The 26,695-nt window shown below is 44.5% G+C and overlaps 2 protein-coding genes across 17 annotated transcripts in view; both read left to right on the plus strand.

The window, feature by feature from the left end:
* The window catches only part of tmcc1a (transmembrane and coiled-coil domain family 1a), a 48,532-nt gene extending 29,825 nt beyond the window's left edge, over positions 1 to 18,707 (plus strand). For 14 of the 16 annotated variants that reach the window (XM_084366667.1, XM_084366671.1, XM_084366673.1 and 11 more), the window contains 4 exons: positions 11,087 to 11,344; positions 11,579 to 12,270; positions 13,994 to 14,129; positions 16,397 to 18,707. In XM_084366667.1, the coding sequence (XP_084222793.1) occupies positions 11,087 to 11,344; positions 11,579 to 12,270; positions 13,994 to 14,129; positions 16,397 to 16,711 (1,401 nt within the window). In that variant the 3' untranslated portion in view covers positions 16,712 to 18,707. Of the gene's footprint in view, positions 1 to 2,907; positions 3,700 to 9,376; positions 9,490 to 11,086; positions 11,345 to 11,578; positions 12,271 to 13,993; positions 14,130 to 16,396 lie in introns of those variants that run through there. The other 2 variants (XM_084366663.1, XM_084366665.1) reach the window with 2 other exon arrangements.
* Positions 18,708 to 20,591: 1,884 nt separating this feature from the next.
* The window catches only part of plxnd1 (plexin D1), a 70,093-nt gene continuing 63,989 nt past the window's right edge, over positions 20,592 to 26,695 (plus strand). Inside the window, exons 1-2 of the mRNA XM_084366778.1 lie at positions 20,592 to 21,972; positions 24,263 to 24,439. Of these exons, the coding sequence (XP_084222904.1) occupies positions 20,761 to 21,972; positions 24,263 to 24,439 (1,389 nt within the window). The 5' untranslated portion in view covers positions 20,592 to 20,760. The remainder of the gene's footprint in view (positions 21,973 to 24,262; positions 24,440 to 26,695) is intronic.

Raw genomic sequence — 26,695 nt, forward strand, 5'->3', positions numbered from 1 at the left:
GAGAGTTTGTATAGATGTCCTCCTGAGTCACCCTGAAAGCTTGAGTATTCCTGGACTGACAGGAGCTGCTGGGGGCCACAAAGCATCCAAAGAAGAGTTGGACCTCAGGCTGAAGTGACACTAAGAGCCGGGGGAAGAATGAGTGTCTGAAAGGAATCAGTGTGGGATTCCCCTAAGTGACTAATGATGGACAGGAAGGTTGCAACAGTTGGCGGTTGTCATACCATGTGCACCTGTTTATCTATGGTATTGAATTCGATTCGTATTAGTGTTATTTAAAAAAGTATAGGATGGAATATTTTGTGAAATTGTACTAAAGCGAGTCCACAAAGCTTGTTTTTAATGAATGGTTAAAGTTGTTGGTGGACATTGCCTTTTTCGAATCTTTAATCACAAGGCATGAAAAGATTTCTACTGTCTTAAAGGTACAGTATGTAAGAATTGGCCATGTGTCTAATTCATACTCCAAACAAATAGGGGGATACATATCAGTGGAGTAACTGCTGATCTGCTAATTGCTGCTAACTATAGCTGCCACTAGCTAGTTAGCCTAGCTGATGCTAAATGTGCTTCTTTGTTTATCCTGTAGGTCATATTTCAGTTTATTTACACATTGTTTCCTGTTCCCACCTTTTTTTCTGTTGAAGTACTTTGTACCCTTTTCTTCCACGTTCTCTTCTGATTGACTGGTGAGCAGATCTGTTCTGTTTGCTTTGGCAATTGTTCTTCAGTCACTTACTGTAATGTGTGCAATTACATTGCATTTTACTTTTTAGAAAGTGGAACAATGAATTAAAAACAACTTTGACACTTCATTTAAATTATTTTCACTAATGGTCTAAACTGTGAAGACTTTTAATTACAAATTTCACAAAAACACAAGGTAGATTCTCCATATTAAACAGAATATTATACTAATAACATTAGACAAAGCTAGATGACTATATTATATATATTATATATATATATATATATTATATATATATAATTTTTTTAGAGAATCTCTTCATAGATTTTTACCCTGACTGAGGCAAAAATACTGTACAACGTACAAATACTGTATCAACGCCTACTCCCATCCCACCCTCTCCTTTCTCAACCTTCCATTCCTGAACTTTGAAAAGATAAAGAAAAAAACCCCTACCATTTAAAAAGAAGAAAGAAATGAAGAAAGCAACCATAAGGTTGTCTCAAGCATGACATATTTTGAAGAATCAATATAAACAATACAGCTTTATAGTAGAAAGGATAACACACCAGGTCTCAAAGAGATTGAATAAGAACAGAAAGGTTCCCAAATTTTAACAAACTCTTCCATGTTATTCCTTTTGGTGTATCTAATGTTCTCAAGGTGCAAAAAGCTTATCAGGTCTCTCATCCATCGATGAAGGTGGGGGGATCTGTTGTTTGTAGCTCTGAAGAATGAGAGGCCTAACCAGCAGTGTTGAAAAGGCAAGAGCATTGTAGTTTGGGGTCTATAAATGACCAAATAGTGTTTGGTAGGTGAGCATTAATGAAATATTTCTTTCACGAGTTTTATTTACTGAAATACACAAGTCATACCTACATTTACAAAGGATTGGTCGTTGAGTTGATTGTATTGTTCCCCTCCTAAAGCCATTGATTGTGTGTTTATGTGTGTGTGTGTTACAAGTGAAGAGAAAAAAAAAATTAGATTTAGTGATGTGTAGGTTTGGAATAGCTAAAGCTTTCTGGACTTTCCTTTTGCAATGTTATGACTGGACTCGGACTTTAAACCACTCCTGCTGCCATGTGTCCCTTTGATTCAATACTGGGGTCAAACCAACAAGTCACACACTTCCACTTCCATCTGAGCAAGTTGTTATTATATAAGCAGCCTTTTCCCTAAATCCTACCCTCTCTCTCTCTCTCTCTCCTGGTCCCCTAACTCCTCCCGCTCTCTCATTAAAGCCTGTATTCATGCTCCCCTCTTCCCCTCCCTCCTGTCGGCTTCTGCACAGGAGTCTTTAGTAGCCCTTGTCCTGCCTTACCCCCTACGCTCCCTGCTTTGCTTTTTCTCCCTAATTGGTTTGTACAATTTTGGAAGTGATGGCTCACAAACCCTCTGACTTTATCGTGGAGAACAATGGGCCGCAGCTCATAAAATGGTGTTTGCGGGTGTATTTGAATATGAATTTGCATGTGTTTTAAGGTAGTGAAGGTGACCGTCTGACTGTTAACCACTGGACTTTGATAGTACCCTCAGAATGAAACTGGAATTGAAAATGCTGTAATGGATCATTTCTATTTCCACTTGACTAATAAACCAGAATCTACCACTACATTTGATAGCGACAAATGATTTTCTCTAAACGTAATTGTCTTATTTATTTAGCAACTAGTAAAAGTGATCACCAAGCTATTCACACACTTCTTTCATCAGTGGATAAGTAACCGATGACGTACTCGTAGATTGTAGTCATGTGTCCGCACATATGCACAGTTTTGAATAGCAGCTTTGTAATCGTCATATGACTGTGTAATCTTGTGTTTTTTCCCCTTGGGTTCAAGTTTTTTTCTACCTTAATTCTAAACTGTCCACTGCTCTGCATGTGTTAACTTTATGTTATACAACCTTGGTGAAAAAAACATGCCACTTTAAGTACAGTTAAGTACAGTTCAGGCAGTTCAGTGTGTTATTGGTCAGCAGCAACACGGGCAAGCAGAAGGTGATTCATTACAGCATGATCGCTCAGGAAACTGATTGGCTGCGACAATCAAACTGTGAGATAATTGAAAGGCGGGAGAGCAAGATTCTTCTCCCTTTCTTTCTGCCTGAGCTCGCCACTGTTTTGGAGCTGAGCTGGCCTAGAAACTCCAACAGAAGAAAAGCCCCCCCCTCCCTTCGCTTCACAAAGCTTTCTCACAACCCCTCACTCCTTTGCTCCCTCTCGCTCCGTCTCCCTCTCACTGACAGCTCCTGGTGGGCTCTTTTTTTCCTGTCTGCTCCCTCGCTCCCCTCACATCCGTCCTCCGGGTCTCTGCCTCTCTTTCTCTCCCTTCTGAGGATTTTATCCCCGACGGATTCTTTGAACACTTAACTTCACAGTAAACTCTTCCTGCCTCCATCCAACCCGGCGAGCCTTCATCCGATTAACCGCCTCGGCTCCGTCACCCCAAACCCGCTTCAGACGGACCCTTTGCTCCAGAGGAGTCCTCGCTCTCCCACTGATGCACGTGGGAGTCGTGCTTAGCGAACCGCGTACGTGTTCCATAGGCTCTCTGCTGGTTGCTGTGCACTGTGGAGCGTGTGTTAGCACTGAAGCGTGGCCATGGGCTTTGAGGAGCGTCTGCTCTGTGAACCAGCAGCACAACTCTCCCTAGACTCTGCGGCTATCAATAGTCATGGCACATTGCTGGAGGGACAGAGCACTCTATGGATTCTGGATATTCAATTAAGCCACCAGTAATTCCCGAGAGTCCTAAGTGGAGTCTTTGTCCAGTGGACTTTGAGTCAAGTGGACTTTGTTTGGGAGAAGTGTCCTGAGTGATGAGGGTTCCTCCAGGGCCAGGGTCGTCCCCTCATCTCTCCCGGCTATGGTTGTCTCCCAAGGGACACGCAAACAGATAGACAGAGCCAACAAAGTTCCAGTCAAAGCCGTGCGCATGCGTCTCCCCGCTATGGAGGTCATCCTCAACCTGGTAACTGCTGACACCTCTCCACATCTCGCCACCACTGTGAGTCTCCGCCTGTATTAAGTGTGTGTGGTCATCGTTTTAATCATTTCTGTTTTGGGGTTTAAGACACTTCCTCTTTAATGATTAATGAATCCAGTGCAGGTGCTTACATTGATGTGGTGTTTACAGTATATGGCTACTCACCTGTTTAAAAATGGATATGTTACGTGTCTTGTGTGTTGTAACTAAATACAGTGCCGTGTTGAGCCCTTAAAAGGCGTTTCAGAGACTCAGACGTCACAAAATCTGGTAGGAGACCAGTCTTTGGTGTGAAAAGGATTTTGTCTTGAAATCACAGGGATGAAAGTCTTTGTTGCGATAATGGGGCCCTAGAAAAGCCTTTGTTTTTGTTTTTTTTTCTCTCCCTCTCTCTCTTTTTCCCCAGACCTGCACCCTCAGCTGCCGATGTGTGTTTCTTTCTTTTAGATGTGAACACGAAGGGCTTTTCTCACACCCTCTGAATACCTTAGGAAATGCACTGGCAGGCATTGGCTGTATGTGTGTGTGTGTGTGTGTGTGTGTGTGTGTGTGTGTGTGTGTGTGTGTGTGTGTGTGTGTGTGTGTGTGTGTGTGTGTGTTGTGCATGATTATGTGTGCAGCTAATTCATAAGTGCACGTGTTGAGTAAACTGCCTCTCGTCAAGCATGACGTTATGTAATTTTCCATATCCAGTGAATGGGGGGCATTGTTGCCACATTGGGTCCCCTTAAAGGACACAAAAAGCGGATTTCCATCAAAAACATCTCTTTTGTGTCATTTTCAGCAGTGCTTAATTTGGCATGGCTGAGTGGGAACTGAAACCATGAGGACATGAAAAGAGGATGGCGAAAAAAAACAAAAAGTTTGGGGTTAAGATGTGCCACAGATTTGTCTCGTGCACTGAAATAACTATGAATAACGAACAAGCTCTTCACTGTCTGCTTATGTCATCTTTGTTCCACTGCCCCAACCACACACCTTCAGATGCAAGCTGAATTTTTATCCGTTTGATAATGTGGATCACTAAGTACTGTCATGTTGTTGCTGTGACAACCACTTTCTGATCCCCAGACTGCAAGGTTAAAGATCAAACCAACTAATCAGGAGTGTGAAGTTCAGTCAGTCAGAGATGATTGGCCTCCCTGATGATGAGGTCAGAGAGATACAGGTGGCATAAATGGAGAGAAGACAGCCTCAAATGCAAAATGATAGTTTACAGGTGGACGGATCACAGAAATCATTTAGACGCAGCACTAAGCTGACACCTAAAGACCCTGCTTCTTATGTCCATCATGGATCCAAAGTCCCGTCCCTCATGAATATTGGACTCTGTAGATAAGCGGGGTCGGAGAGACTGCTCACCCAGCCTTCAGCTGCTAAAACTTCGATATGCCCTGACATATCAGCGCTACACCTTTTCAACAATTCAGTTGTAATAGGAGAGGTGTTGAGCAGAACGGATTTCCCAGAGAGACAGTATCGTGGAAGTATCACTCTTGCATTTGGGCACGTGAAGCCGCTGCTTCACAAGAAACTTGAGCTGACATCACAGGAAGCGTCACTCTGCAGGAATGCGAGGCATAACAACCAACAAGGTACTGTACTTTTGTACTCAAAAACTTGACCTTGACCGTCAAGAACATAACTTTTTTTTTGTAAAAGAAAATAGAAAGCAGGTAAGATAACAGGCAGTGCAGACCACAATGTTTATATCCAAAACAATCACAGCACAGCTCAATGCTTCGGTTTATGACTGCCATGTTTACGCTAAATACTGCGTTAAACACCATTATATAAGCTATAAGTCTAGAACATAACAAGTATTTTTGGTGATCTTGTTTCATTCTCAAACACATGGTATAAAAACCCATGCATCTTTAAACAAAGATGAACTGTGGTTCAAATTCCATTCAACCTGACCTGGTTGGGGTAAAGATATCAATCATTGTGTGACAAGAAGCTTAAAACTGTATCTGTTTCCACTCTTTGGCTATCAGAACATCTCGACTTCAACTAAACAGGATCTCACCTGAGTCATCTGACAAAACAGCAAACCCTTTAAACAGGAAACCGAAGTAAACGTGATCTCATGTCTGAAGCTCAAAGGAAAGGAGAACTGAGAAATCATCCAAAATTTATAGGAAACGGTGCTATGACAGCATCAGGCCATTTTGTGCTCTATGACCTACATCGAGCAGGCAGGAATTTGGGGCATATGTGTGTCCTGTGTGGCTGAGAAAGAGATTGGGCAGTACAAGATGTTCTTGTTGCCTCGATCTAATTATGTGTGATGCATATCTAACAACATTAGCCCGGTAATTCTTTCCAAATGCCTTTTTGTGTGAGACATACATATGGCCATAGGATAAGCTTGCCCTGGTAGACGGTATTACGAGGTGGTCGGACATACACCGGTTGTATATATTGCCCACCGCCCCCATCGTTGTTTAAAAAAATCTATACTTGGTCGGAGGACGGATGCAACAGTTACAAACTGCTGCAGCAGCTGAGTCAAAGCAGAGAGTAGCAGAATTCACGTTTCACTTGTAACGTATGTGACAACAGTTGACTGACAAGACGATGGCGGCGACTTGCTGTGCAAACGAAAAGCAAAAGCAGATTTAAAAGGTGCAATGAGAACAAGTATTGATTTTCAAAAATTACCTGAAATTATGAACCAAATGGGAAGAAAAAACAGTTTTAATCTTATGTCATCTATGTATTGCCTTGCAGAGGTATCCACTGAAGTTAGCATGCTAACCAGCTAGCCTTGTAATACTACTCCGAGCTCCCAGCCTGGACCACTATCTGCATGGCTAACTGAGCTAACTTGCTAATGGCAGCTACAATTAGCAGTATTTAGCAGTTTGTCTGCTGATATGTGTGCAACCTTTTGCTTGTGGCTCTTCATCTAACAGCTCCTTCTTCATTTACTCCTACAGAATGAATAAAACTAGTTGCTAACTTTTGCCCAGCAGACACAGTTTTTGATGAAGGTAGAGGTGCTAAACTCAATGAACACATTGCATTTCCTGTGGCTAACCTACTTCAAAATAAAAGTCAAGTTTCACCAGTTGAATGCTTTTAATGGGAAGGCGCAGCTGAAGGAAATGTTCGATTTGCATTGGCACTAAATTAACACAGCACTCTGAAGATAGTGAGCACCCCGGTGTACTGGGTATTACCACTGTTGTCACAAGCTTAGTAGTCGGTGGGAAAATTCCGTCACCGCAGCAACCCTACTGTAGGTCTGAGTGTGTAGGTTCGGCTGGGCATTTCCCAGGCCTCTGATGGATCTAAAGTAAGTCAGGGTTGCCCTTTCACGGCTATAACCAGTTTTACGTGGATCGGAGGCACATTGCACAACCGGGCCCACCAGCAGGCAGACCCAGTTTGGGACATGGGTGGAGTGAGAGCAGACTCTCAAGAAGCCATAGGGCAGTGGACAGGTCCATACAGACCCCTTTGTCTTTCTTACTGATAATCAGAGTGGGATCAGACAGCCCTCCCCCCCATTACAAACACATTCTCAGCCTCCCCCGTGAGGCTGCACAAGCTTCAGTGATGCAGTGCCTGTCGCTTCTTGCTCCAGTGGCTCAGCACATCAACATGTTTGGCTGTGTTAACCCAGGGAAATTAGCCTAATCCTTCAGCTCACCATCTTTAATTACATGCATGATTAGTCCCAGAAAAACTCGACCATTTGGGGGATGACACTGATCCTACAGACAATTTGTTCGCTAACTGGAACTTTTTATCTGCATCGGGGATGAAACATTGCTTTGCTATGTGTGGCAGCATAACAGCATGAGTCTGTATGAAAATGAGATCATAACTGTGCAGTGACGAGTCATAGAGTAGTAAATGAGATGTCTATAGAGTGTAAAAGAGGGTAAACCACCTGGCAAGATAAGCTGTGTGGTTCCTTCGTTTACATTACTGAAAAAATCTGCTTACAATGAATTTATTGATCAGTGACAGGGCGTTGATTTGGTGCCAGTGTGTACTGGTCACTAGGTCCTCTTATCACAATATCTAAACCACCTATCTACTCTGTATTGCAGGTAACTCCAGTTCAGGGTTCAGCAGATGCGTCCTTTGCCCTCCTTATCTATATCTTCACTCAGAGGGCACACATTTGGTTATTCATATAATTTAATCATCTGTAAGACGAGTGCAAATTGGGACACGTTCACATATCTTCACATGGGTGCTCATATAGATGAAATGGGCCCTTCATTCATGCCCGCCATCATAAAGCTATTAATACTGTTTTGTTTATAGCCGAGAACAGGCCAGGTGCTGCTCTCAAACGTCACCTCTCAGTTCTCGGCAGAGGCCCAGCAGGCTGTTCCAGTCCTCTGATTCATTTGATCAGCTTGGCTGACCATCAAGAGGATTTAACAATGATTACTGTACCCAGCATTTGTTACAGTATGTAGAACGACTCATGGATATGAGCCTTCTTGTACAGTAATCAACTTCTTTTTTAAGCCAAATAACCTAAATAGTTTGATGGTGTGCCAAATCTGTAGTGTTTCCCAGTGCACAGAGGAATGTGCCCTCCTTGGCTAAGTGTAATGTGTGTACTGGTAAGAGATGTCAGACTGGTTTTTCTTGCCCTCTGGTGCTCCTCTCTGTATGCTAGCACAGGCACAGACACAAAGACTGGGAGCCGATACAGTTTCAGATCTGGGCTCAGACTCCCAGTCTTCCCTGTGGCCTTTTATTCAACTTGATTAGAGGATTTTTACTTTACACATTGACTGCCTGGTTGCACTTCTGTTCTACGACCTTGTCTTACAGTTCACAATGCTAACCTGTGTTTAGAAATATGTTGTCCAGCTCTTGCTTGTATGTAAAAGTTTTATGTTTAAGTTGTTAATGCCTGTTTCTGCATTGTCCTTTTATATGGTGCACTGGAAGAAGGATCCACTTTACTAAAAGTGGCAATACTACAATAAAAAAAACACTCCATAACATGTAGAAGTGATATAGCAGACTCTATTTCTAAACCAAAGTTAGATACTGTGCTCAGCACTGAGACGAGGCAACCGAGTACTTGCATAAAGTCAATCATCACATCAATCAAAACATGCAGATTGCCACAAATTGTCACAAATTATAGAGCTATTATGAGCGAAATACACACAAAGTATTAAAAGTATAAATTGAACTATTATTTTTTGCATGTATGTGAATGTAGTATTTTAAATGTAATAATAGTATTAAATACTCAAGTGACACACAAGTGCCTCTAAATTTGCCCTTAGCACAGTACCTGAGTTCATGTGGGCGTCTTAGTTTCATTCAACTTGAGTCGACACGCTTTGCCAGTAAAGTTAATTATTGGAGAAGTGTGACATAGAGGTAACAGTTGTAGTCTTGTTGGTCTGCTTGTGTCTGTTATTTGGAGTTGTGCTGATATTCTTGTGTGTTTTGCTCTTTGTGAAATCAAATGAAAAAGTCCCTGACTGTGGAGCTATTTCTGCTCTGGGGGTGATTGACGGCTGCCTGCCGTGCAGCTCAGAGGGTGATGTCATCCCTCAGCTGGGAGGGGAGGGAAGAGGAGGGGAGGGAGGGGGCGGGGCTTCCCAGCTGACAGCGTTCCAGGTGCGCTTCAACTTTCACAACAAGCCCGGCGAGTTGGAGCGGCAGGAGGACCCGAGGAAACTTGAGGAAACCGGCGAGATTTTACTTGATCTGCTTGATTTAGCTGTTTAACTTCACTGAGCAGATGAACATACAAGGCTCGCTATTATTTCTGAGACAATGCACTGGGAACAGTTTCTCCGCTTGACTAACGGAAAGGTGAGCCGCTTTTTACGCACGCTGTGGTCGCTTTTGTGACAGAAGAAGATTTATGAAAGGGAGAGGTAGAGGGGGTCAGTTTGTTTTAATATCTCTGAGGAGGAAAGGAACTGTAATCTGGACTTGTGGTTTCTATGGTGTGCGTTGTTGACTGTGGTGTCCGTCATCAGTTAGTCATGCTGTTGCGCATGCAGGTGAGCCTCCGGTGCTCCTCGTTACGACCTGTTATGGAGAGGTGATACCGGTATGAGTGATGGATGCCAGGCTTCTTCTGCTCTCACTCTTCCCCCTGGTCCTCAGCTTTTCTGGGTCGCTTCAGTGGTCCTGTGGTGCGCTGTCGGCTCCAGCTGCTTATTCTGTGTGCATGTTAAAACGACAAGACGAATATTTTTGATCACACCCCCCCCTCCTGAAACACGATCAGCCCCAGCAGTATCGCAATGTTCTGCCCGTTGTTCCCCTGAGGTGTGTGAGGAAATGAGTCACATCAGCTGCCTGTGATTGAAGGTGCTAGGTTCATCTTCTTCTCAGGTGGAGTTTATCTAGTTGTGGGAAAAATACAGGAAAAACCCAATTTAGATTCGTTTTACACAGATGCTTTGTGGCTTATAGACAAAATCTGGTCAGTATCTGAGAATGCATCACACAGAAATATTCTTAATCTGTGAAACTGTTGTAAACAAAAATCTAATATCCTGTGAGTCTCATATCTGTGTTCTCTTAAACAAACCAAAATAGACTTGGCTGCTGCTGTTTCATTCTGTTGTTGCCTGTTTAGCAAAAGAAGTAGCTCTGAACTCATACCTGGAAGAAGACGGAATAATAATAATAATGATAATAATAATAAATAATGCTTTTGGAGAGAGAATTTTTTCATACAAGAAATACAGGTCAATGTAAGTGCTTTACATCAAAGAAAATGCCATAATTAAGTGCCATAATTAATGTAAAGTAGGGTGGAGAATGAAACCCTGATAATAATAGTAAAAATAAGATGAAAGCCAGAATGGAAGAGAATACATAAACTGCACGACAAAAGATGGAAAATAATACTAACAAAGATCAAATTAAAAATGGAGAACATAGAATGTTCATGTAAAATGTAAAATGCAACATTTCAAAGCAAAGCGCAAACAAAAGCTTCAGTCCTGTCTCAGTAAAGTCAGAACTCATTAAAGTCTAAAGTGAGGAGATACATTCTTAGCTTTCTTTTTAAAAACATTTAAATATTTACAGTAAAACTGTGTTTAAAAATAAGAATTGAGCCGTGTATGGATGAGCTGGAAACCATGACTTATTTTTTGTCTTCTACTTTCTTTTCTTTGTGAAAACCATGCACGAAACAGTAATATCTTGTATCTTCCTCTTTGGGGAAACTGACCGCGAGTGGCCTTTTTAACCTGCCTCCGCCCAGGCGACTGGCTGCAGAAATGCAGAAGCCTCTGTTTTTATCGTGTGTCAGCAAAATGACTAAGAAGCCGCAATATGCAGCTCACACTTTTTCTTCCCTCTCCCACCTCTTTTGTTTTCCTCTTTCATCCCCAATTTCCTCTTTTGACCCTTTACCTACTCCAATCTCCCTCTCTGTCTTCTTCAGATCGACCGGCTGGAGGTGAGCGGGCTGGGCCAAACACCCCTGGCAGTTTCATGTGGAGCAGACGGTTCGTTCCCAGGAGGTGAGGATGGCACCCCAGATCCTCAGCGCACTAAGCAGGCAATCGCCCAGCTGCAGCAGAAAATCCTCAAGCTCACGGAGCAGATTAAGATCGAGCAGACAGCCAGGGATGACAACGTTGCTGAATACCTCAAACTGGCCAACAATGCTGACAAACAGCAAAGCACAAGGATCAAACAGGTAAATGAGGAGCTGCTGTACTTTATGAAACTGTTTATGTTCATTGAGGAGACTAATTGTCTTCTGTTTCTAGGCTGGTAATTTCATGTGGCAGTCAGTGCAATAATGCTGAAACCTGTTTGTCCAGTTTGTTTGTCCCCACAGGTAGAGAAGAAACTCACCTTAAAGTGAGGTCATTAATTCAGTTTAATGGTTATTCCCCTCACTAATGAAAACCTGTTCTGTGGCTTTCAGGTTTTTGAGAAAAAGAACCAGAAGTCGGCACAGACCATCCAGCAGCTGCAGAGGAAACTGGAGCACTACCACCGGAAGCTGCGGGAAGTGGAGCACAACGGTATCCCACGCCAGCCCAAGGATGTTCTGCGGGACATGCAGCAGGGCCTGAAGGATGTCGGAGCCAAAGTCACGGGCTTCAGTGAAGGCGTGGTCGACAGCGTGAAGGGAGGCCTCTCCAGCTTCTCCCAGGCCACCCACTCTGCCGCCGGAGCCGTCGTCTCCAAACCGCGGGAGATCGCCTCGCTGATTCGCAACAAATTCGGCAGCGCTGACAACATCCCCTCGCTCAAAGACTCTCTGGACGACCCCTCAGTGGAAGAAGGTGTGACGGGGGCTGGCGGGCGTTCGCTGGGCAGCGCTGGGCATCACCTCCAACCCAGTCCCAAGTACGGCAGTGAGGACGACTGCTCTAGCGCTACGTCAGGCTCGGCAGGGGCCAACAGCACCACAGGGGCCCCTGGAGGTCCCCCCAGTTCCAAGGGCAACACGCTGGAGAGGAGTCAGAGCTCGAGCCTCGACATGCTGCTGCAGGAGGTGCAGGAGCTGAGGGACGGCCAGGCGAGGCTAGAGGAGAGCCTTGATGGTTTGAAGAGCCACTATCAGAGAGACTACACGGTTGTTATGCAAGCACTGCAGGAAGAACGCTTCAGGTAAAAGAGAAACAGGATGTGTGTTTCATACATTCTTGAATCATGTCCAGTGAAGCTCAAGAAAACCCCTAACGGTCCAACAGTGTGTAATCAGGTGTTATTTTTGGAAACACACACCGGAACACATACTGATCATTTTGTTGTAGCATCACGGGCAACACTCGTCCTGCTCGTTCTCTAGGAAGCTCCTCTTATCAGCACAAAACCTTGACTTTGACCTCCTCTTCAAAAAAATGTAACACTTGCAGAGAGGTGCTGCTCTTATACTCACTTATGTGCCAGTGTCCCATGCATGATGCATATTTTGAGTGGCAGTCTTATTATTCTCCCTTAAACAGTATTACTATACTAATAACTTAATCTTTCCCCACAGTATTTAGACTGAACTGTTAAAATGTAACTTCCCTCAGCGCTGCATACAAGAAAAGACAGCATTTGATTAAATTGAGCACTTCACAAAAATGACAGACACACCTGCTCAGTACAGGTGTGCTCTAAGTTAGAAGATCTTTGGCGTTATTTCAGCCATGGTCCCATGTCTCACACGTCTCTGTGCAGCCTTTTGTGCTGGTCTGTGTCTGGGCAGTTGGCCTTAAAAAAACAGCCCTCTCATTCCTCCCGAACGCTCTGACAGGAGGGCACAAAGATTAAGACGACAGAACAGGGGCAAGGAGGGGAGATATATGGCGAGTCGCTCACATAGCGAAAGAAATACGAGCATTTTTCTCCCTAAAATGTCCATCCAAGACCAGAGCGGTCTGTTTGTCCTCCAGGACCAAAATAATAGCCAACAGAGTAGAGTGACCACTTCTCAGCCTGCCTGCTGGGAATAATAAATCATAAAGCAATCGTGTTTCTAAATAGCTCTGCACAGACTGAATCCATCCTTTGCAGAAATAGGAAATGTCTTTTAATAAAGCTTCAAATAATGTCTTTGTTTCTGAATGTAAAGCTGAAACAGTTTACCAATCAACTGAAAACTGTGATTAGCAACCATTTTGATAAGCAAGGGATTTTTTTTTTTTAAGCAAAAATGCAGAAATTCACTTCCATCCTCTAAAATACTTCTTCTGTAATAGTAAACTAAATATATTTCCGTTTTGAAGACATCGCCTTTGGCTCTGGGATAACACAATTATCTCCACTCTCTATTTTCTGACATGGTACAGACTAGAGCTGCAACAACAGGTCAATTAATCAGTTGAAAAACAATTGAACGACAACAATTTTTTTTTTTATTGTCATTTTTTTTTTCAAGCAAAAATGTCAATCGTATGCTGGTTCCAGCTTTAAAATGTAAAGATTTGCTGCTTTTCTTTGGAATTTCTGATAATATGAAAAAAAATTTTTTTTAAATATCATTAAAAAGCAAACAAACTGAGGCAAACGTATACAGGGGCTCTCTCCCTATCTATTCTTGCCCAATGTGGTCCATCCTATTGCATGTGCCTGCCAAAATAAACAGCAGTATAGAGCCCTCTCCTCCTGCTGACCCCCTCCAATTGGCCAGTCTCATCCTGCTGTCTCTCTCTGATTGGCCGGTTGGATCAGCAGATGAGTAAGCATGGCCTAATCTTGTCAGGGCAAGTCATCAGTTCAGTCAGGTGCCTTATGGTCAGATGCCTTCAGGGTCTGTTTCTACTAATTCCAGCATGTGTTTCTTTTGTTTAAGCCCATTATGTCGCATACTCTCACGTGCGTGTTTTCCTCCGTCTGTGTTCAGGTGTGAGCGTCTGGAGGAGCAGCTCAACGACCTGACAGAACTTCACCAGAACGAAATCCTCAACCTCAAACAGGAGCTGGCCAGCATGGAGGAGAAGATCGCCTACCAGTCGTACGAGAGAGCCAGAGACATTCAGGTCTGTCCGTCCGTCAGGCTGACGTCCACAAGCACACAGCTCATGTCAGAAATACATTAACCGCTATTAAAATCAGCTTAGTCGGAATGACATTTTCTTGTTCTCTCATTGTGCTCAAAATTGGACGTTCCAAAGCCGGCTGTCAGCCACACAAATGACTTGTCAGAAAGGGGTGATAAGAAATTTTAGAGGTTAAAGCAAAGTGTTCAAATTAATGGCCACTTCTTGTCCTCACTTCTGACTGGCTGTGACAGTTAAAACCATTACAGCACACACACAAGAGAGTTTCTTTTAATTTATATAGCACCTCAAAGGCGAACGCATGTGCGCCAAAGTGCTTCACAAAGACAGACATAGTATGTAAGTAATAGTAAGGCAAGATTAAAATAGAAGCAGGCAAGGACAACACATGTATGTGCATAGTAAATGTTAAGGTAATACAGCAAGATAAAAACAAGGCAATTAAGAGCTAGGAGAATAAAAGTGGGTCTTCAGGTGCATCAACAGACTCAGCCTGTGTAATGGTCTCTAGATTACATTCTGAATCTTCTTCCTACCTTTTCCTAAGAAATAAGCAACTTAACGTAGAATTTAATTGTGATTTATTAAAAAAAAAGGTTTTAAAAATGTTATAATTGTACTAGTAAATAAACAGAATTATATACAAATAAAGTGATATTAAATTCAATAATTTAGTATTTCATTAAAACTCAAATCAGTATCATCAGATGTCATATTGTCCTTGTCAGAAGTCTACTTTTGAAGTGATGCTATCATCGTCACTTAATGGCATTACTAATCCGTGCTCCCTGACCTGACAGCCAACCAGATGAACCTCAATCTCTTCATACGCTCAGCAGCCGCTAATTAATTTAGAGTAGCTTCTGTTAGCTTGAGCAGCAGAAATGCTAAGATAATTCTGAACTATTGTCAAAATAACATAAATGACAGTTAACAGTGGTACATTTTTGAGTTTAGAGCGGCTCATCCAGAAATGGAGTCCCCGGCCCCCCTAGCTGCACGTCGATGCATCCTTAAGCAAGATACCAAACTGCTCCAGACGATCAGCACCTTGCATGGCAGCCCCAGTGTACGAATGTGTGTGTGAATGGCTGAATATGACAAGCGTTGTAAAGCGCTTTGAACGGTCAGTAGACTGGAAAAGCACCAAAGAAATGCAAGTCCATTTACCATTTACCAAAGTCTGAAGTAGTCACACGCCCTCCCAACGGCCAAAGGCATTATCTCATTGTTCTTGTTGACAGTGTAAACAGGAAGATGAGACGGAGAATCCAGCCAGTCCATCTGCTTTTATGTTTGTTCACAACAGAAGCATTTCCTTGTCACTGACACACATCACTTCTGTCCTTTCCTGTTGTCTATGAGGGCTCAAATGTGTGCGTGTGTGTGTGTCTGTGTGTTCACATGTGTGTCTTAAGTGCCCCTTGACTGCGTTTCTTTAACCCAACAGCAGGGGGTGGTAGAGGATGAGACATGAGGAGAGAGGAGTCGAGGCAACAGGCATTAAGCAAATCAGACATCCGTGCCTCAGGGCTGTATTTTAAAGTGATGTCAACTAACTATATGATGTCATCTTAAATAACTTACACAGCTGATGGATACAAAAGGAAGTCACAGATGGTCACGGATGCACCTATGCACCCTCACTCATTGCTCGTACAGCTGCCTTCTCTCTCCACGCTCCTTTTGCCTCAAGGAGCATTTTAGGGAATTGAGACATCCTTCAATATGGCGCGCGAATATCGATTTTCAGGTCACAGGCAGGAGGATGGAGGAGAGAGTAGACAGGGAGGCAAAATGTAGAGAAATGAGATGGGTCCCATGTGTCTTCTTCGTCTTGTATTATTATTTCCTCTTCTTCTGTTTTTGTTTTTTAATGGCAGTCGGAATACAGCTTTTAGGCAAATTAACTCCACTTACTGAAGCAGAGTGGCGATCAGAATGGTTACGCTTTCGCCCGCTGACATATGCTCTCGTCATAGTGTGAACACCAGACGCTGCATGCACCGAACCATGACATCCGTACTGTGATGGTTTGAGACAGAAGCGTGTTACACCCCTTAAAATAAAAATGAATGAAGATTGAATTTGAATGTTCTCGTCCCTAAACAGCCTGTAATTCTACCGTTGCTAAATTAGTAATGTCCAGTTTTGATCGACACGGGTATTATTTTAATTGTGTCTAGACATGCTTGGAGAAGGTGACTTTGCTGACTCATTATTTTTATTTTCTATGTCCTCTGCAGGAGGCGTTGGAGGCGTGTCAGACCAGGATCTCTAAGATGGAGCTCCAGCAGCAGCAACAGCAGGTCGTCCAGTTGGAGGGGCTGGAAAATGCCACGGCCCGGACCCTCCTGGGAAAACTTATCAATGTGCTGCTGGCCCTTATGGCTGTCCTTCTGGTCTTTGTCTCAACTGTGGCCAACTGCGTGGTCCCCCTGATGAAGACACGCTCGCGCTCGCTCTCCACCCTCCTCCTCATCCTCCTGCTGGCCTTTTTGTGGAGAAACTGGGACGCTCTCTCGGGGTACACGCACCGCGCTCTGCAGCCACCGGGATGACCACGTTGAAGCCAGCACCTGTTGCTTTGATGACACCAGGCGATGTTACTGTAGCTGCCGTCGTGCAGGAAGTTTGAAAAACGTGATTGCCGTTAGGATGGCTGCGTGGCCGGGCTCTGAAAATTGGGCTGAAGACATTCGGACACGGCCTGGAATCATGAAGAGGAAGAGTAGAGTTGAAAACACTCATGATTGTCATTTAGGAAGGACGAGACTGTTTACATTTCTTGAACATGAACTGTTGTGTTGCTACCCCTCACAGAACGCAACACTGTACTGTTTTTATCCTTAGAGTTTAATCAATTATAATGTATTATTTCTAATAATATTATTTTTATTTTCAATGTTATTTTATTCAGTACCATGTAGCATTCACGCTCCTCTCGCTCTACACGGAGGGGAGTTTAGTCAGGAAACTGGGTTGGCTGTTCGCCCTCAAGGCCCAGTCTAATTGTAGAGACATGCAAATGTGATAACGTGGTTGATTGCCTTTAGGAAGAGAACTCTTACCTAGCTGTGATTGGTAGATTTGAACCACGGCTGAAAACCTTCCTGGGAGTTGCTCCTGTTTTGTTGCTGTGATGAAATGGAACATTTTTTGAAGGACTGACCAGACAAGAGACTTTTTGTGCTTCCTCACCATTTCTAATAGAAACGATCACATGCTTTTACTTATTCCTTTTTTTTTTTTTTTTATAGTAAAACAAGAGAAACTGTTCAACAGGCGAGGTTATGAATGAAACACAAAGACGGACTGGGCCAGCATCAGCAGCAGCAGCAGCACAGGAACACAGAGAGAACATCTGGTTATTGTTAAGCATCTGCAGTGTGTGCAACATGCAAACAATGGTGCATGTTTTCATTAAGAAAAATGACATATGACCCAACTTTGCTTTTAAAAATCAATGACTAAAGGCCACTGTCCAAGTAAAACCAATTTGCCAGGATAATTGCCTCCCCACCGCCATATTTGATGTGATCAGGTTAGGAAAGAGACTCACTGGTCTCTTATCCAGCTCCATCTCAGTTGGAACAGGAATGCTGCTGCTTCATATCTACAGTGCAAGTCGTCTCCACTGCCATGACAGTCAAATGCACACTGCCTGTATGTGATACTGTACTGCCCATCAGACTTTGTCCCCGCGTATTCTCTCTGTAGCCGTCCTTCTTTTTCTACAAGTGCACCGCTATCTTATGGTGTAATCACTTAGTGCCAAACCTTAGTCTACCCGGGGATGCCTGAGCGCCCAAAGGGTCCAATCTGAGAGGAAGAGTCTTGCTTTTATTCTCATATGTCATGAATGTCTTGCCTGGATGTCAAGGTTGTATCTTTTTGGGAGACTCAACCTTTACAAGGGTAAAAAAATCTGTTAGAGAATTCACAATCTTGACTCCAGATCTTCGGTCCTTGACTCAGCGTCAACACTTTTTTAAACTCTTTCTCATCCAGTCAAGGACGCAACAAGATGACCTTGCACATTTTTAATAGTTCACCCCGCATTTCAAGCTGAGACGCTGATTTCCTAACCGATAGCGAGATCGTTCTAACTGTACAGCTGCACTTTAGCACACGCGTAGATAACATGTAGGTCAGGCCGAGGCTCGAGAGAGACCTTTGATAGAGACTTCAAAGGTTGTCACTCTTAAGACGGCAGGCCTCTGTGGGATAAGAAGAGTTGACTCAGGTCAGGATCACTGTCATCCTCCTCTCAAGATGAAACGCAGAGAGAGGATTTTAGTTCATTTCTCGTTAAAATGTCAATAAAATTGATTCCCTCTGAAGCCGAACATGCGATTTAAAATGGCAGTAAGTAGGTTTAGAGATGTATTTCATTTCTGCCGTCAAAGGTGCAGCAGACAAGTTGGGAGTGAGCTGACCTTTGACCTTAGCTTGACCTTGCAGTAACAACTGATGTAGGGTTGTGTGCTAAACCACTCCAGTGCCTTCTGATGTCCTTTTCTAAGTGTGGAATAAATAAAGTGCATTCCTGACTTACCCATGAGCCATTGCTGTTTCTTAACACCGACTTGCTTGATTTAATACCAATGTGTGTTGTTATTTTGGGGGGGGTTACTACTCATTTTGTGGTCTGAAGTCACCTCCTGCAGGTTCGCCGTGTGTCCACTAGAGGGAGATCTGTTGCCTTGTATGTTCTCGGGTCTTCTCTTTCCACCCATGGCTTTTCTCCTTTGCAAGGCTGTGTTAAGTTTGTGTGAATGGTCTGCTGTGAGGGAGGCGGGGGGTCTGAACGCAAGGAGGTGTCATTCCTTATCACGGAGGAAACAGGTTGGGTGGAAGGCCCCTTTAACCGCAGACTTACTGCCAAGGAGTGAGCCAGCAGGGACAATATTTTCATTATAAACACAGGAGAGACCACGTCTACAACACTTTATTCTACTATTCTCTCTCACACAGTGTCTCTCACACACACACACACACACAGAGAGAGAGAGAGAGAGAGAGAGAGAGAGAGACACTAATTCCGTTGAATGTTTGATTGAGCAGCACCAAACCGCAGCACGCAGTCACACCTCGCCGGTGATATCTGATGCTGACAGCTCTGACCCACACTGAGCCTTGTCCCTGCAGGACCTCGCTACTGAGACTGCCGGTGGCTCAGTCATTGTGTGATGCAGTCGGGGGGTCATTATGTTGCACTTTATCAGAGCGCTTTCCTCCTTTTCTCCACTGCCAGATTTGATGCGCATGGCTGTGCGCCAAGGTAAACACGGGGCGCACTTATCTGCCCTAGTGAAAGCTGCAAGTGGCGACGGAGAGAGGGAGAGAGAGTTTGTCCCCAGAGGAGTCCACGGTAAATAGGCACAGGCGATTGCGCACGATTTAGCATCAACTTTAATTATTGCATGTATTCAGAGATAACACTTCTCGGGCTCGCCTGCAAACTGATTTATGCAGTGTCTGACACACTAGTTGTCGTCTCCCTTACTGGGGGATCATTCATTTCTATTCAGAGTTGTGAGCATATGCACACACACCATCCAGAGACAAAAAATGCTAACCATATTCGTGCATTTTTGAGTGGGGGCGCATGTGTTGCGCTTGAATATTTATGAGGCGGAGCGCGCAAGAAAGCTATGTTGGATGGATGTGAATGTCAAAAACCGGAAAGGTGCGCTGATGTGCCCATCTGGTAGCACTTTCACGGTGCTTACCGTGCCGTATGTGCCCAAAACGGAACCCTCCGGATCTGCAGAACTAATCTGAGAGCTGTGGGGCTGGGGGGAGCACAGGAGGTGGGACGGTGACCCGTCATTAACCCCGAGATGAGCGGAACCACGCAGGGGCGGAGATTCATCAAGTGATGGCCATTAAAACTTCATATGGCAGAACGAGCTCACATTAAAGAAGTTTGGTCATTTTGTTGGATCAGAACACATTTCATAAGTTTCAAATATAGCTGGACAAAAAAAAAAAAAAAAAAAATGACACTGGGACAGATCAGCTCTAATAATTCAGAGAGTCACATCTGATCACTGTTCAGCGATCAATCACAGCAGAGTGGCCTGACAGCGCGCTTTGATGAGAGGAGGTGTCACACGGAGGCTCTTCGGGGTTAATGAGTTGACGCCCCTGTTCTCTGTAAAGTCCACATTCCACATAAACATGCACTTTATCAATGCTTTATTTGTGAATCAATTGTTGAACAAGCCCGACTAACACCAGACTCCAAACAAGTTTGATCTCCTCTCTGTGGGCTTCACGTCGTCCAGAAATTGCGCATCACCAAATCAACTTTACCTATTTGTCTCTAATAGGATGTTGGCCGAAGATCACACAGACGTCAACGAGTATTGTGGCTCAGTGCGCCTCGGGAGAGAGGCTGCTGAGCTGCACAGTGGGCAGAGAGGGACAGAGGAGGCAGCCTGTAAAGGAAGCACGACTCGCTTATCGCGTCATTCTGGGTTCAGGCGTTGAGCAGGAAACAGCCTTTCCTCTCGGATTGTCGCAGTAGGAACAAACACTCAATTTTGTCTTTGCTCAATGCACCCCTCGGCACAGAACACGCGGAAGCCGGTCAGAAGGAAAAATGCCTCCTTCGATAGAGATAGCTGTTCTGCTCCTCGGCGTCCTGGCTTTGGAGACGCGCCGGAGCGCCAGCGCGCTGCACATCCAACAGGCATTCGCGTCTCCAAATCACACCAATAACTTCGTGGTGGACCCGGTGTCCAGAAAGGTCTACCTGGCCACCGTCAACAGCATCTACCAGCTGAACGGGACCTTGAACCTCGAGGTGGAGAAGAGGACCGGGCCGGTGGAGGACAACCTGTTGTGCCATGCGCCACAGCTGCCCCAGGCTCCGTGCGAGCATCCCAAATCCCTCACTGACAACCACAACAAGCTCCTGGAGCTGGACCGAGAGCAAGGGGTCGTGGTGGTGTGTGGATCCGTGTATCAGGGCTTTTGCGAGCTCCGGAAAATGGAGAACATTTCGGAGATAGCGGTGGAGTTCCCACCTCAGGGTGAGAAGACTGTTTTCCCCAGCATGCTCAACATCGCCGCCAATCACCCGAACGCGTCCACCGTCGGGCTCATCTTCAAGAGCCACGGGGGAAACACCCGGCTCCTCGTCGCGGCCACTTACACAGGGGCGGGTACCCAGTTTTTCCCCAAGAACCACAGCAAGGAGGACCTGCGCTTTGAAAACACCCCGGAGATCGCCATCCGCTCCTTGAACATCAAGGATTTATCCCGACTGTTCACCTATGACATTAACCCCTCGGAGGATAATGTGTTCAAGATCAAACAAGAGGTCAAAACCAAAAACAAGCTCAACTTCGTGCTGGCTTACCTCCAGAAGACTTACTCCTACATCGCCTTTAATAATGACGCCAAAATGGGCCACAAGGAGAGCCAGCCCAACAGCATCCTCGCCAGGATCTGTCTGGACACCGAGAACCCGCGGAAACCCTCCGGGCCGGAGAGCAGGAAGCTCACCGAGTCCTACATCCAGATGCCTCTCCAGTGCGGATTTGACGGGAACATTTACAACCGGCTGCTGTCAGTTTACCCCGCGGAGATCCAGGCAGGCGACGGGGGGAGCGCCGAGCCCTACCTGTTCGGAGTGTTCTCCAAGGGGGACAGAAAGTCCGCTCTGTGCGCCTTCAAGTTTGGAGACATCGAGGAGGAGATCCGACAAGGCCGCAGGAACTGCTCCAACTCTCCCAGCAGCGACGTGCAGGTGCTGGACAGCGTTATCCAGGGCTCCGGGGCGGCGTGTATACAGAAGGGAAACCTGGTGGTAAGGACTTAAAGATCTGCTTTTATTGGCTGACAGAGAATATTACATTTGGAGTGAGTTTAGTTTAGTTTGGTTTGAGTTTGTGTGGGCATGTGGTGCAACAATGTACATTTCATCAAAGGACATCGATCTGAAAGTGTCATTTCACAGGAAATAAAATGAATTTGATGAATGAATTTTATATAAACAAGTTGTTGTAACCTGTTAAGCTCAATGGTTCCTGGTAAAATAAAGCTGAAATTAAAAAAACAAAAAAACAACTCACAACAAGGAAAAAACAGACAAATCATTAACTTCACTAACAGGTTTTTCCGCTTCAATCAAATCCAAAATGCTTTATTATTTCATTATTTCATTTATGTTTTGATTTTTTATTTAAGCATTAATTTACTTCTCATTGGACTAAGCCTTGAGATGATGAAAGTTCAGTTGAAATATATCTTCTTTTTTTTAAAGGTGCATTATGTAGTTTTGGGGAAGACGTTTTAATCAGAGGAGGAAGATCTTCACTGACAGATTTTTTTTTAATGCCGAAACAAACTAAATAAACAAACTTTTTGTTTTGAATAAACAAACTGACCTTAAAGGACAACACAATTTCATCCTGTTTTACTTTGTTTATATTTGGCGGACCCTGCCACCTTTCTAGCTTCAAACGGTGTTCTGGAGACGTATGTTCCTCTTCGAACAGTTTGTTTATTCAGTTATGGAAAAACAAATGAATTTGTATTATTACCTCATTAATATTGTAAATATTGAAATTCTGAGTTTGAATTTCTTCCCCAAAACTACACAGCGCTCCTTCAATGATCTCCACCGCTACTAACCAGAGTTTTCCCATGTATGCTTAAACATACTTAAACGTCTGACTATGATTTACGGAAGCCGTCTGCCCTCACAGTTGTCCTGACCCGACCAAATAAGACAAATTCAACTGTATCGTTGACAGTTTCCCATTTTTGCTTACAACAGTTATCCTCTTTAGCCCCGCGGCTCATGACTTGGAGACGGGATCTCCCATGTCACGGGTATGGAGGTCATGATAGCTGGAAAGACGCTCCAGAGCCACGCTGTGGGGTTATGGGAAGGGTGAGATTCCTCTCACATCCAGCAGCTCCCTGTCTGCTCAAATATGAAGAGAGGAGGGGGTCGATGATTTCAGTCAAACCTCAGACACGCTCTTTTTTTTTATTGGCTGTTGGTTGCTAACTATAACTCCGCCACAAATACAGCGCAGTGTTAGTGAATAAACACGGGCTTTGTCACAAACACATGGTCAGATATTATCTTGTGTTTTCAATGCTTTCCACTCGCATACCAAACCAAATATTTGCCCCTAAGGAGGCATTGCATACTGTATTTGTCTCCAATGTTTTCCCTCTTTGCTAATAGCGCCTGATAGTGAAAGCAAAGAAAGCTTTGCACAGTTTCATAGGAATGCATTGTGGTGGCTTTGACTGACAGAGTCGAGGTCGCAGGAGGCTGTCCCGTGACCGCTGTGCTGTCAGGTCAGAAAGTTGCCCTCCTTGCTGGCACTGTCTTGTTGGCTGTGGCCCCGGGGCCACTCCTCCCGTGACCAGTTTTCTAAGTACTATCTCAATTGGCCTGCAGGCCTTCCTGAGATTGACAACTGCTAAGTTCAAAGTAATTTCGTGTGGGTTTCTTTGTTCTTTTGCTGTAATACAACCTCACAGAATAAAAGTTTCTGAAGTCCTACATTTGTGTTGCCATGGTCGCTGAAATGTGATCTTTTTTGTAGTCGACCATCTGAAGGCCAGCACTGAGGGAAAGCCAGACACAATTTATGATAAGAGAGACGAGGCCGCGAGCAGAAGGGCCCGTGGGAAACGACTCTACAAATATCCACTGTGCTTAATTCTTGTTCTTTTTTTTTTCTTTTTCTTTTTTTTTGCCTCTGCGTGCTCTAAAATATTCAGAGAATTCCCAGTAGATCCTGGTGCTCATCCAAGCGTGGCACTAATGTTTTATCATTGCCCGCTGAGGATTTGACAAAAGCAGAGTCTTATGAGTGTTGAAGACCCTTGTAAGCCCTTTTCAAGTATTCACTGAGATGTCTAAAGAGTGATTTAGCAGAATGAGCTGCACCGATGTGATAGCTACTATCAGCTCTTGTTTTCCACTTCACTTTCATCATACAGCGCTTCTCTTTTTGTCTCAGTTCTCTACCGTTTTCTAATCTGTATGGCGTGCTTCCATATGAGCGCTGATGAGCATTGATCTTTCTCTCACTCTCTCTCTCTCTCTCTCTCTCTCATTTTGTCTGTTCTAGTTGCAGCAAGAGCAGCTGGACTGCGGTGCGGCCCACCTACAGCATCCTCTGGCCCTACGGAGGCCCCTGAAGGCCATTCCTCTTGTTGAATACGCAGGTCTCAGTTCAGTCTCTGTGGACTTGGTGCACAACCACACTGTGGTTTTTCTGGGATCTAGTAATGGACGCCTTCGTAAGGTGAGACACATGAAACCACCAGCACACACACACTCACACACACATTAAAGGAGACATCGAAAGCTAATTTTCAGGTTCATATTTTTATTTTGGATTACTACTAGAATGTTTTTTCATGCTTTAATGCTCATAAAACACATCTGTTTTCTCATACTGTATTCCCCCTCTGTCTGAAACACTGCTTTAGCTCCAAGATCTTTCACATGTACGAGAACATATAATGCTCTGAAGGAAAAGGAATAAAACAAAAATGCATAATAGGTCTCCCTTAAGGATTCTGAGTTAACATAACCTCAGGTAGAAACACAGTTGTAGCAGTGACTGTATGGATTTAATAGGTAATGTGAGGGAGCCCTCAAGCTCGGAAAAACTACAACGGTAACGATTACGCAGTGCTGCTCTGATGTGGCCGCTGAGTCTGTCAATAAACCAAAGTTAGGTGTGTGATGAAACACTCGGGCAGGAATGTCTGCTTTCATCTCGTAGGTTCTCGGCACTGTCACCCCCTCAGCCCCCTCGCTCCATTCACACACGACCCATTAAGCGGTCCCAGTCATGAGCTTTAATGTCCCTCAGACCTGGTTGTTGTCTCAGAGATCACCAGAAGGCCGTTTAACAACATCGGCTGACGGCGTATGACTCAGCCCTGTTGGTCTACGGACCTCAGCTCCAGAACATCTGCAGAGGGTCCAGCTTGTGAAAACCTTTTCCCAACTAATTAACAGCATTCCTTAATTCTGTCTCAGCCACATTCCTAGTCACCCCTGACTGAGCTAGCTAGGCAGCAGAGTGCCTGCAAGCGCCACAAGCTGCTCCTCAGCTGTGTGCGGAAACAACATAAACTGACTCTGAGAGCTTTCTGACCCTATTGTTTTGCATTAGGCTGGTACCTTTTTACAACATTAAAATCATTGCGCTCGAGGGGTGTTTCATTCCGGGCCCACTAAAAGAGCTCCTTGTTTTCCTCCCCAGATGAAGGCACTGTTTTAGCTCTGGCTGAGCATGCTGTAATTGGTTTCTCGATGGTTTATACCGGATGCACAACATTGGTCGGGATGGTGTGAGCGGCTCCGTATACGAGTGTGTTTGTGGATGTCTGTTTGCTTGATTGCAGGTTTGACGTTGTTTTTAGGTGTTTGACTTTGTCTTTGGGCCAGTGCAAGTGGTTGAGTGAGTTCATGTGTTTACTCAGATGAATACATACCCTGTGATTATGTTGCTATATGTGTGTTCACTCTCAACCTTGTTATATAGTGAGCATCTGTGACCTTGGGCGACGACTTGCTCTGTGCTTTTTAGCTTTTACTCGTCTTTTATTGTTTGCGTATGTATCCGTGTGTGTGGCAGTCTGTCTGCGTGTGTCTGTGTGTGTGTGTGTGTGTGTGCCCTGAGGATAGAGCTGTTACAGAGGTTAATGGTGCTGTTAGCGTGTGTAATGTGATTCTGACTGTGAGTTTGGCTCCGACTAAACACAGGGGAACGGTGGTTGAGATTAAGTTAGGCCTCTTTTACTGTCTTTGAGAGAGCCCTCAGTGAAGTAATTTGTAATTACATGCATTTTTTAATGAAGTCTCTCCCCTCCCATTACAGCTGACTTCCATTTTCTGCCTCTCGCAGTGTCCGCCCTTTATCTCGCTCACTCCTGTCCAATTTTGCTCCCTCACTCAGTCCGCCCCTCCAATTCTCAGTTCATCGCTTCATTGTCTCCTGTCTCTGTTCCTCTCGTACTCCATCTCAAATATAAAAGGCCCTTTGATTCATTTTGCAAACAAACAGACTTTATCTCCTTCCCTCTCTTGTTCTCTCTCTCCTGCCCCACCTCCGTCTGCCTTTATTCTCTCTCCTTTACACCCAGGTACACACACACATTCGCACACACACACACGCAGAGAGAATGAGCGCGCAGCAGCTGAGCACTCCTTGGTTGAATAGGGGCTTTCATCTGCAGGCAGATAGACAGAGAATAGAGTCAGAGCGACCTGCCAGTACAGCAGGTGTTTTTGTTGCCTGACCTGGTGGCACACTGTGCCACAGCTCTCCTCATTTTCTCCTCCTCCCTGCTCCTATTCTGCTCCCTGTCCAGGTGTGTGGGCTGCTGTTTACTCGCTCCTCACTGTGTCACTCTGCGTATGTGTTTGTAGACGCTGGGGTGTGGGGTGAAGACATAGCACAGCTGCTTACTATCTCCAAGCAGAAGAGTGTGTTAGTGTGTGTGTCGACAGGTGGGTGGTGTTATAAAAAACGACAGTGATATTT

Source organism: Pagrus pagrus (genome assembly GCF_965226575.1).
Source record: "Pagrus pagrus genome assembly, chromosome: 11".
NCBI lineage: Eukaryota > Metazoa > Chordata > Actinopteri > Spariformes > Sparidae > Pagrus > Pagrus pagrus.